Raw genomic sequence first — 12335 nt, 5'->3', positions numbered from 1 at the left:
TAGCGATATCTGTTCTGCCATCCCAAAGTTGTTTTATATATTGTATATATATATATATATATACACTGTATATATATATATATATACTGTTTTACATATATATATATACAGTATATATATACTGTTTTATATTGAAAAAAGGGGATTATATAATACAGTGCTTGTAAATTATATAATGCCATAACTATTAGCAATTAAGTGGAAACCAGTATTTTCCAAAGGTAATGACCTGTTTGGTGCCTTAAAAATTATCTACATTATGATGCATTAGCAGAGATACTTTAATTCCAAGAAGAAGTAAATTTAATTTATAGACCAATCAACAAAAATCAAATCAGAACAGGAGACAAAAACAAAAACCTTAAAATAACTGGAAACTGTCTAAATTCAAAGCCACGTCTTGCTATTCTCATTACCACATAAGAAAACTAAAACAAACAAGAACAACAATATAACTTTGCTTCTTGGGAGTTTCCGCAAAGGAGTAATTCAAGACAGGTCCTTTTTCTGGAGAGCAGAGGGCTTATGTTAAGAATTGATGTCAAGAAATGGAACTATTTCAATGGGACTATCTTTAGAATGTAATGCATATGCTTCTGTCCGCTGCAAATGGGTAGGATACAGTATAAATAAGGCTGTCTCCTGAGAGTTCAATGGCCTGATGAGCCAGAGTGATGGTAGCAGGAGTCTGGCTCCCAGGCCTGGGATGTGAGTATACTACTACTTACCAGCTTTACAACCTTGAGGAGATTTCTTAACATCTCAGTGTCCTGGTTACCTATTCTGTGGAAGTGCAGTGATCGCAGGAGATATTGTGAAAATTCAATGACAACGTCTGTCTAAGTTACTTTCCGGTATAATAGCCAGTAAGGGGGAAGGACAGCGAGAGATGATCAATCCAGTCACTAGTTAACGTACTCGTCAATATGCTAGAATGCTAGTCTATTGCACAGACTTAAGTCATGTCTCTTGAATGAAATCATTTAAAAAATTTTTTTTTAGTATTTATTTTTGAGAGACAGAGAGAGAGAGACAAAGTACGAGTGGGGGAGGTGCAGAGAGAGAGGGAGACACAGAGTCTGAAGCAGGCTCCAGGCTCCGGGCCATCAGCACAGAGCCGGACGTGGGGCTCAAACTCACGGACCGGACCATGAGATCATGGCCTGAGCCGAAGTCGGACGCCTAACCGACAGAGCCACCCAGGCACCCCTGAATGAAATTATTTTTACAGGAATATTATAAAAGGAGATTCTAAGGCAAAGGAATGCGAAATTCAGAGAGGGGGCCTTCCCACCCCTCCGCATCCTGACATCCAAGGACTCAGAGTATGCTTGATGTATTAATGCATTCTGCAGGTGTGTGGGGATGTTTGGTTCCACAACTAGGTAGCTCTAGAGGTCAGCAGTTTCTAGTCCTTTCCGTAGCACTTCATGTTTTTCTTCCTATCACCTACTTTGTTTTCAGCTGCCAACTTTTACCAGCTTAGCATCCCTCTCCCTCTTCTAGCTAGCTGCTTTTATTGAAAATCAGATCATCGAACATGTAAAACAGAGTTAGAAATAAGCAGATTTTGAGAGAAGATGTGTCCAAGAAGTTTATGGACTCAAGGAGCCCTATTTTGGCTAGCTTTAGATTTTTTTCCTTTTCTTTTTGCTTATCTCTTGATTCTTCTCTGTTTACAATAGGTGAAAAGTTGCCATAAAGCATTTATACAGATAGTCCAGCATTTATACAGCTTGTAATCACAGAGTTTGTAAAAGAAGCACACAAAATGGAAGGGTTATAGTCTTAAGTAATGTTACTTTGAATATAAAATTGGTCCTTGATGTATGTATCAGTTTCTAGAGTCTTGAAGTACAATCTCCCACAAGAATCACCTGTTTCCCTGAAGTATTTTGGTATTATCGTATGGCCAAAAAACTACCGTGGGTCAATCAAGGAAAGCACATTTAATGTTTTGTAGGGAAACGTCTGCTCAGACTCCACCAGCAGAGAGTCTAATTTATTAAGTAAGGGATGAGACTCCAACACTTGTGTTTTCCAAAAACGGTCCTAAGACACTCTGGAACCCCAATGCAGTTGATAAATTTCTGAAAGGCCATAAGTAGAACAGTTAGGTCATACTGAAAATGCGGAGGATAAGCTCTAAAGAAATTTTCTTGGAACTTCTACCAACAGACGCTCTGCCACTAACGGGATGTGTGAATCGGAGAGAGGAATTTCTGCAGCATCCAGTGATGACGGGGGAAAACAACTTTTGTTGATCCCCAATTTGGAAGTCGGATCTGAGTTCTACTCGCGGTCTTGCTACCAAACAGATACAAACTCTTAGCAAGTGACCCTTCTCTCGGCCTGAGTTTTTTCTTGTGTAAAAAAACTGGAGTTTTAGTCACTTTGCAAACTACGAGGATGGCTGGAGTCAAAAAGTCCGAGAACAACAAGTGTTGGTGAGGATGTGGGGCCGTCGAGAGCCAGATACACTGATCGTGGGTGCAAATAGGTGGTTTTGGAAGTTGTCTGGGAGCTCCTCGAATGATGACCACACACGGAATTACCGCATGGTGCAGAGGCTTCCTGCCTAGGTACAGACCCAAGAGAACTGAAAACCTACGCCCTCACAACAACTCGTCCATGAATGTTCATAGCAGCCTTATTTGGAATCACTAAAGAGCGGAAACAACTCAAGCCCATCAACTGATTAACGGACAAACGAAATGTGGCAATACGCCCAATGGAATATTACTTGGCAATAAAGAAGGATATCCTGACTCATTCTCCAACTTGAACCTTGAAAACATGAGGTTAACCAAAAAAGCCAGTCACAAAGGACCACGGGGTCGTATGACTGCATCTATAGGAAATGCCCAGAATACGCAAATCTAAAGCTTTTACAAAACGTAGATTAGCAGTTGCCTGGGGCTGGGAGGGATGGGTGTGGGGAGTGATGGTTGCGCTGTGTAGGATTTCTTTTTCGGATTATGCAAATGTTCTCAAAATTGACTGTGGTGATGGATATACAATTCTATTAATATACTAAAAGCCACTGAACTGTACAGTTTAAATGGGCAGACTGTGTGACATGCAAATTATATCTAAAACAACTGCTACAAAACAGTAAAAAATCTAGAATTTTAATGCTAGCTACAGAAGATGCCCTTTAAATAAAGGCAAGTTAGCTCCTGGGCATCGTAGCTATTAAACATACTGATTTTTCTTTGTTGTTCTATTACTGATAATGTCTTCATGCCCCAATCAGACATAGCTGAATGCAGAATCTAACTAACCTGGGCTCCTATCTGGTCCAGCCCTCCATTCTCAAACTGGAAGCTTTCATCTTTAGATGATGCAATCTATAAAATGAAGGAGCAGATCTCGATTATTTTCTCAAACTCCTTCCATGCTACTCTTGTCTGTAAATCATGAGAAATCAAAATTTTACTTAAAAAAAAAAGTAACAATGTACTATTCTTTACTGACGAGCCTTACAAAATCTAGGCATTACTATTAGCTCAAGTTATAATCAGTTTTAATCAAACCTCGGATTTAACGAGAAGGTTCTCCTACCAAGTTATGAAGTCATGACCATAAAAAACCTCAAGTCACCTGTTCTGTTGCGATTACATCTTGACCCAAACCATGAAATCTTCAAAAAAGGCCTGTGTTCTCTGTTATGCTCAGGTGCTGAATACTTTGGGACTCATTTAAAGGAAGCATACCAACCAGTTTCTGCAGACGTCTGTGATCGCGCAAGACCTGGTGCTCACCTCCAGATGTCACTTCCCTTAGAAAACAAGGAGGACTTGATGACTTCCGGGGCCATCCAAGCGTAAGTGCCCGCGGCGCTCATTTTGGTAGTCCTGTGCCATTCTCTCGCTAACCCAAAGTCTGTGATCTTCAACGTTTTATTGCAGATGTTGTCATGCTCTATCTTCTCGAGCAGCAAAACTTAAAAAAAAGAAAAAAAAAGAATCAAAGGTGGAGTATTTTCACATTCTTCTAATTTTCTGATCCCAATGTTTCTTTGGTATTGAAGATACAACCTTCACCGCAGTCGGAAGATAAGTGAGAAATGGGCTTGTATTTTACCACCTTGCCTTACTTCCATCACCTATGTCATAGTTGCCTGCAGTGACAAATTGTTTATTTTTTTAATCCACAGGCACAACACAGCTTAGCACTCTTTATGAATGTTTCCTTTTATGAGAAAGTAAATGATTTCTAGGGGCAAGAAACATTTACTGAGGTATCACAGATAGGATCAGAAGTCTGTGAGAGTTCCGCCCCCCCAACCCTCCCCCCCCTTCAGAAAAGAATACACTGTTTTCTTCCTAGAAGGTAGGTCCTGATCTAAAGGCAGAGCCTCTACTGAATGTTTAAAAAAATTGTTTTAATGTTTTTATTTATTTTTGACACAGAGCATGGGGGGGGGGGGGATGGCAGAGAGAGAGGGAGACACAATTTGAAGCAGGCTCCAGGCTCCGAGCTGTCAGCACAGAGCCTGACCCAGGTCTCGAACTCACGGACCGCGAGATCATGACCTGAGCCGAAGTCAGACGCTCAACCGACTGAGCCACCCAGGTGCCCCATCTACTGAATGTATTAAAGAACACAGCAAACAGATGGACTGTCACCCTAAATCGTTACTAGCAAACACTATCTTATAGTAAATTTGCAAAATGCTTACAGGTTTTTAACTCCTAAAGATACTTGATGAACTGCGTTGCTTTACTGAAGCTCAAAATAGAGCAAAAAGTAAAAGCTTGAGATAAATATTATGCAGATGCTGCTTTTCCTAGCCCTCAGCCTCCTGTCAACATACAGAATGTACAGAGCAACTTCCAGGAGCTGAGGTCACTGCCAGAGTCGGTCCCTGAGCTCTCGTGTAACAGTAGCTAAAACAAACATGCTTCTCAGTCTCTCCCCACCTGCACCCTGTACACCCTGCCCTTTCAAGAACCTGGGGTTCTTCTCTCCCCCTGCTTGATTTCCCTCTGCCTATACCCATGCAGAAACGTTCCTGAGGTTTTCCATGTGACACTAACGTAGCTACTTACCCGGTTCCTCCTTCCCATCTGCTACAAGGGGAAGAGTTTAAACCTACTGTTTTTGCTAACTTATCTCATTCCTTAAAAACCTGCAATCTGCCTTGTAGCCCCACTGGTCTTTTTCCAAAGCACCCCCTCCACCCCCCCCACCCCCCCCCCACACCTTCTCCAATTCCCCTGCCACAGAATTACAATCGTCCTAACTGGCCAGGATAATGATCTACCAGCAGATTCACCTTCCTAAAGTGTCATAGCATTCCCTTATTTTTAAACCTTCCACACACAAACTCCCAATATAGGCAACAACGTGGATGAATCTCAAAACCATCACGCCAAGTGAAAGCAGTTGGACATGAAAGGTGACATACTATGATTCCATTCGTATTCTGGAAAAGGGACAGAAATCAGATCCGTGCCTGCGGAGGCTGATGGCATAGGCTTCACTGCTAAGCCCCACGAGAGAACTTTTTGGGGCCATGCCATTCTCTATCTTGGTGGTGGGGGTGGTCGTTGTCACAGGATGATACATATTTGTCAACTCCTTCAGAGGGTGAGTTTTACTGTATGTAAGTTACAGGGTAGTAAACCTGCATTAAACAAAAAGCAAAAACCAAAAACCAACTCCCATGATTCCCGATGACTCAGAGACAATGTCCACACTCCAACATGTGGGCCACCAGAGCTCTACCTCCGCACAGCAACCTACCTTTCAAACGACATCATCTTCCTCTGTATGTGTTTCCTCCACTTAAACTCCTCATCCAGCCCCCACAGGGTCCTCTTGGTGGAACCTTCCAAATACCTCTAAGCAAAGGAAAATTACTCCCCCACCCTTACTCACACGAACCTTGTGTTTCTATTACGGCCCTTATAAAACATAGGGTACTAGAAATATTTGTTTTCACCTCTGACTTCTCCACTTAGACTACTAGCTCTGAGAGAGCGAGTGTGTGAGTTAGAGAGTGAAACAAAAGAGAGGGAGTGAGAGACAGAAAGTTGGTAGGGAGAAGAGGAAGAGGGGGACAGACAAGCTCAATTCACATTCATACTGTTGTCTACACCGCGTCTGGTCTTCTTCAAGGCAGGTGCTTCACGTTTACAGACGAACAAAACACGCACATTGTTACAGATGCCCTTTGCAGGCGCCCTTCCCGCCTAACAGAAGCAACAACAAATAAGAGAGTCCCTAACAAGTGCTGAGTTTTCCCATACAGCTTGCACACATCCATTACTTCATTCAAGCCTCACAAAAATCCCAAGAGATGGGCCTTATCAGAGGATAGTGTTGAAAAAAAACCCAAAGCAACAGAACGAATCCATTTAAACAGTAATCCAAATTTCAGAGTAACCAGGGCATGGTGGGGGGCGGGGGGGTTGTTACTCAGGTTTTACCTTGAAAACCAAAATGAAAATAACTCCATTTCATCTTTTTTTTTTTTAAAAAGGACATTTGTGTAACATTGTTGCAACCATGTGCTAGCTCTTAAAGGGATAAAAGTAAACAAGTATGTATGGAGGTCTTTTAGAATCAACCATCCAAACAACACTGGAGACCAGCATAAGACATTCTTCTTTTTTGATTTGTAGAACATGATCATAAAGAGGACAATTCTCCCAAACAGTTACAAGAACAATGAACGTCTGCCAAGTACCTTCTATTCGTCAGATTCATTTACGGGTATTTTAATCATAAAATCCACACCCACAGTGCAATGGGTAGAATCTATTTATTATCCCTACTTTATAGATAAGGAGGCTGAGACACAGGTGTTGGGTAATCTGTCAGGTGGCTAAAGGAGCAGCAAAGCTCCAGCAGTCTGACCCAGAGAAACACACTTCTAACTACTAACCACATTGCTCAGGTGACAGCTTTTATCAATTTTTCACAAGAGCTTCCTTTATCCTTTAGAAAAATCTCTCTCCATTCAAGTGACCATTCTTTTCTTTCTGATTTCCCATCAGTGGCTAATGATCAACCAGGAAGCCAGAGGAAGAACGTGCACACTCTAGGACCAGACGGCTTGCTTTGGATTCTGCACTTTTGTTTCTTTGCCTGTCATGGGAATGGGGGCAGTAGGTACACCATAAGGTCGCAATAAGCAAGAGATGAGAACATCAGATGCTAAGAACACTGGAACATAGCATTTTGTAAAGATCTCACACACACACACACACACACACACACACACACACAGCCTTTATCAATGGGTTTGAAAGTGTTTTTAGTAACTTTTTCAAAATCACCTTCATGGACTTCAGGGAACCTCGACTCTTTTTCAAGACTTGAAATTTCACTTTGCAGTGAATTTGCATTTTATCTGCATATCATCAAATGTTTACAAAATTAAACAGTCCTAAAAGTCAAAGAGTTCATGCAAATGGAGAGAGCCAACACTAGATTTATTTTTTTAAGGGCTTTTATTTATTTTTTTTTATTTTTTATTTAAAAAAAATTTTTTTTTAACGTTTATTTATTTTTGAGACAGAGAGAGGCAGAGCATGAACGGGGGAGGGTCAGAGAGAGAGGGAGACACAGAATCGGAAGCAGGCTCCAGGCTCTGGGCCATCATCAGCCCAGAGCCCGACGTGGGGCTCGAACTCACGGACTGTGAGATTGTGACCTGAGCTGAAGTCGGACACTTAACTGACTGAGCCACCCAGGCGCCCCAAGGGCTTTTATTTTTGAGAGAGAGGAGGGGGGAGAGAGATAGAGAGAGAGCAGGTGTGGGGGGGAGGTGCGGGGCGGGGTTGGGGGGGGACAGAGGATCCCAAGTGGGCTCCGCGCTGACAGCAGAGAGCCCGATGCGTGGCTCTAACTCATGAATCATGAGATCATGACCTGACGGTGAGCAGCAAGACAAAAATTCTACCATTTTCCCTACTTTTAAATTCGATGTTGTACTATATAGTGAAGGATGGAAGGGTGGGGGAGAGACTCACTTCTGTTTGGAATAGCCTCTTATTCCTTCTGTCCATCTACACTGTACCTACTCTCAAGGTCCAGCTTCCAGAGGAAAATCTTCTAGAGCATCCTACAAGATAATGACCATTTCATCTTTCCAATCATCCATTATCCACATATCATGTTCTTCTGTCCATTATCTTTTCACCTGAGACTTATGGCCCTAACTTATGTGCAAAGCTACTGAATCCTAGGAAATGAATTTTATAGATTTCCCTTGTATCCCCCAATGTCACCTAACAAAGTACCCTCTACATTGAATGCTCAATGGACTAGCTGATATTAATGATAATTATCACCAGTGCTAATACGAAGACAATTGCCTACCATTTACAGAGCCTCTCCTATGTAGAGTCAGTTCATCTCTACACTACTCTAGGGAGTGGGAATCATTATCCTGAGTGTACAGTCTAGAAATGTTATCCAAGAGCACGCGCCTACAACACAGAGCCAGATCTCAGGTTCTGTCTGTGGGCTACTTCCCCAGTCTTCTGTGAAATCTTCTACTGAGAAAGCTACTGGTTGTAAGAAGGGGGCAAAACAACCAGAAATTTCATTTTGTAGACTGCTTAAGAGATGGGTTTTTTAATTTTCCTTCCTCCCACATCAGCTTAGGGTATATTTACTTCTCAGTCCTTATTCCCCACGAATATCAAGAAAAATAAATATCGGATCTCTTAAAACCCTCAATACTTCAACCACAGAAAGAAACCAAAAACCAAGTAAGTCAGTTACTTTATCAGCAGTATTTCATTTTTCCGCTTCTAATACTACTAATTTCACTTTTAAACAATGGTTATTCTTAGCACCAAAAAGACCCCAAATTAATAATCAAAATGGCTTGCAGTTCTATAAAACATTGGCTTCTAAGACATTTTCACACACGTCTTCACTTTTACAAACATCCACATAGGAAGGCACAAGGGAGCACTAATGAAAACGGGCATAAAGATGATTGTACCTTCCCAGACCCCAGGAAGGCTTGGCAACCCTTGAGAATAACTGAGAACAGTGAGAACCAAAAACAAAATATTTAGGGGCCACTGGGTGGCTCAGTCAGTTAAGCTTCCGACTTCCACTCAGGTCATGATCTCGTGGTTCGTGGGTTCGAGCCCCCTGTCGGGCTCTGTGCTGACAGCTCGGAGCCTGGAGCCTGCTTTGGATTCTCTGTCTCCCTCTCTCTCTGCCCCTCCCCGACTTGTGCTCTGTCTGTCTCTCTCTCTCAACATTAAATAAAATGTCAAAAAAATTAAGTATTTAAAACTGATTGCGTTCTAAGTAAATCTCAGGGCTGAATGTGCCCTGAGCAGCCTCTGTAGTGAAGGTTTGAGGGCACCTCCCCCCACCCGGACTCCAGTCCAAAGTCTCCATGGGAGCTAAGTGCCTCCACACTTTGAACAGAAAACAAGTTAAAATAACATTCTGAATGTCAAACGTTTAGACTTCCATGAAAGGCCCATTGTTCTGGATTCTGTTTCAGAGGTGTGCAGCAGAATTCCTGAAATTCCTTATCTTTTGGGCAAAGTGACCGAAACCAAAAATAGCCAGTGTCCCGACAGGTGGACTCGGGCACCTGGCCAGGTTTCAGCCTAAGGCCTCAAGGTTGGCGGCCAGCTTCCACTTCCTGCCATGCCCCGGGAAGGGTCTGGAGCACACCAGTCAGCCACCAGAAGAATGTACGGACCAGGCAAATAAATTTTGGCCCCAGAAATGGCAAATTCTTGTTAGTAACCTAGCGACGAGCATTTGAGCCCCCTTTTGTGAGACTTGAGTGAAGATTTTTGACCCTTGTTAGCCCTGTTCGTGAACAATCAGCCTTTACAACCTTGTACTTAGTCTACTTATTCGACCATGAGGCACTTGATTTTTTCCGGCTCCTTTGAAGTTTCACATTGCTATTTTCGGAATTATCGCATATAATGTATATTTTTTAAAAAGCAATTACACTGTATCCATTCTATTCTCTCACCACTTATGGGATTGCTGTGTCCAAATTCCATTTGAGCCAAATGGGGTAGTCTCAATTAATCTTTAACTAGAAATGTAGAATCAAAACAAAAGTCCTAAGAAAGAGAACAGGTTGACAAAAGCAAAGCGTGAAAGAATATAGCATTAATACACATTGCTTCTGTCAGCCTAGGGAAGGTGACTGAGAATTTCAAGTCTGAAACCGACCATCTATGAGGGATTAAGTGATGACTTTCTAAGCTTACCAAGTAGGACCACATCTGCACACATTTCTTTCCATCTATTCCCCCACTGGCACCTTTTCGCCTCCCCCAACACACACACCACTCAGCCACTCCTAGATCTGCGGAGGCAAATCTAAAATTTCCCCCTGGCCTTCAAGCCCCCTCTGGACCTCATCTGAAATGACCTTTCTAGTTCTTCTGGTGCCCTCTAAAATGAACCCCGCATCCTAACAATGCTGGGCACTGGTGCCCACCTCTGGAAAACACAGCACAGCACCCTAGCACCTGCTGTATGGAATGCCCTCCCCTACTCCCCTCCATAAAAACCACATGGGGCAGGCACCCCACTTTTTGCATAAGCATCAGGGCACCAGCACTGCCTTCCACTGGGAGACCACTTCCACGTCTATAACCCTTTTGGAATCTCCAATTCCCTTCTCTAAAAAAAAGAAAGAAAAAAAAAAGCACAACTCCCTCACTCTCCTCCTGCTCAGATCGCACAGGAGTCAGTAAGTAAGGGCCTTTGGGTTCTTCCTGCAAGACCTTAGCTAGAAGTTTCTACTTTCTAGTGCCGCTCTCGTTACACTTAAGGTCTTCTCGTACTTGTCCCTCTCCTCTCTCTGATGATATTATAAGTGACTGGAGGGTAGAATTTACACCTGGTTCACCTTATTTATTTATTTACTTATTTACTTATGCTGCACAGCAACTGGCATTTTTATATGCTCGGTAGGTATTTGTTAAATGAACGGCTACCTAGTGTAAGGGGGGAAATGAATGTGAGGGAGATGAACTATTACAAGCTTTCTCACGTGAGGTCAGCTGCTACTGCAGAAAACCAAGTCAACCTCCACACTCCCGGAACAGTATTAGGAAAGGAAGACTGTTCTACAGAGAATTACAACAGGACGGTTATTTGAATTCCTATCCGTCTGCAGCATTTGACACGGTTGATCGTCCTCCTCTGAAACGTGTTCTTCGCTGACCTCCGGCGCATCCCCTGCTCCCTGGGGCTCCCTTTCTTTGCCAGCCGCTCCTTTTTCTGGTTCCTGCTCATCTCCCTGATCTCTAATTACTGCAGACCTCCAGGACTAGGGTCTACTTCTATCTACTCACTCCCCAGATAATTTCAGCCCACCTCAGGGCTTTAAATACCATTTCCATGCAGATGACTCCCAAGTATTTACCTCTGCCCTGGCTGCAGCCAGTGAGGTCCTGTTACAAGGCGAGTCAGATCCCAGTTCTCAGTTGGAAACCCTCCAGGGTCATAGTAAAGTCAAAGGTCTTGGGAGACCTACACGACCCTGTCTCCACCCCCTCACGACCTACTGTTCTGCTCCAGTCCTCTCCTGCCACACTGGCCTCCTGCTTTAGGGATTTTGCAGGCTCTGTTCCCTCTGTGAGAGCATTCTTTTCCAGATGGCCCGTTTCCTCACTTTTTCAGGTTTTCCCGATAACCCACCTTTTCTGGAAGGCCTTCCTTACCCATCCAACCTAAAACTTCAACCTCTCACCTCAACAGATTCACCCTCTTCAAACTGAGGTTTATCAACTCTCCAGCATGCTACATCCTTTATGATTTATTATTTAACATCTGCGTTGTTTTACTGGAATGGAAGTTCCAGGAGTGGAGGAATGCGTTCCTGCTTTGCTCACTACTGAACAGCAAGAGCCTCTCGGAGAGTTCCTGGCATAGAGTCCACAATCAAGAAATAACTGCTGCATAAATGAGTGCGTTAGCTTACTGAATACAAGATAGACTTCTATAAAGAAGATGCAGATGTGGTCAGCGAAAATAGAGTTTCTCATTGCTCTGGTGCCCAATCCAAAAGCCACCGTACAACCCTTTTCCTGGACACATACGATACTCAGTTTGAATGAGAAAACTTCCTACATTTCATCATGTGAAAATCTAGCTCAGTGTTTGTGTCACCTTGGTCTTTTCACAAAGTAGGTGACAAAGCAAACGGAGGGAGGAATTCTTCCACCATATGCTACACTGACATATTAGTGAACAGAAAGTCACATATCTCATACTATTGGATGCAACGTTTGCAGAAAAGCAGAAACCCAATGCGCTCCTTCAAATCACCTTATGCCAGGAAGAACTCAAACATTCCTACGTGCAGTCAAGAC

General features: G+C 42.9%; 1 protein-coding gene across 2 annotated transcripts in view; it reads right to left on the bottom strand.

Annotated features, from left to right (window-relative positions):
• MAP3K21 (mitogen-activated protein kinase kinase kinase 21) overlaps window positions 1-12335 on the bottom strand; it is a 62349-nt gene that overhangs the window by 40054 nt on the left and 9960 nt on the right. For both annotated transcript variants that reach the window (XM_015079783.3, XM_015079784.3), the window contains exon 2: window positions 3765-3945. In XM_015079783.3, coding sequence (XP_014935269.2) covers window positions 3765-3945 — 181 coding nt within the window. The remainder of the gene's footprint in view (window positions 1-3764; window positions 3946-12335) is intronic.

The sequence above is a fragment of the Acinonyx jubatus genome, chromosome D2 (assembly GCF_027475565.1).
Source record: "Acinonyx jubatus isolate Ajub_Pintada_27869175 chromosome D2, VMU_Ajub_asm_v1.0, whole genome shotgun sequence".
In the NCBI taxonomy this organism is placed as follows: Eukaryota; Metazoa; Chordata; class Mammalia; order Carnivora; family Felidae; genus Acinonyx; species Acinonyx jubatus.
This window is presented reverse-complemented; position numbering and strand designations above follow the sequence as displayed.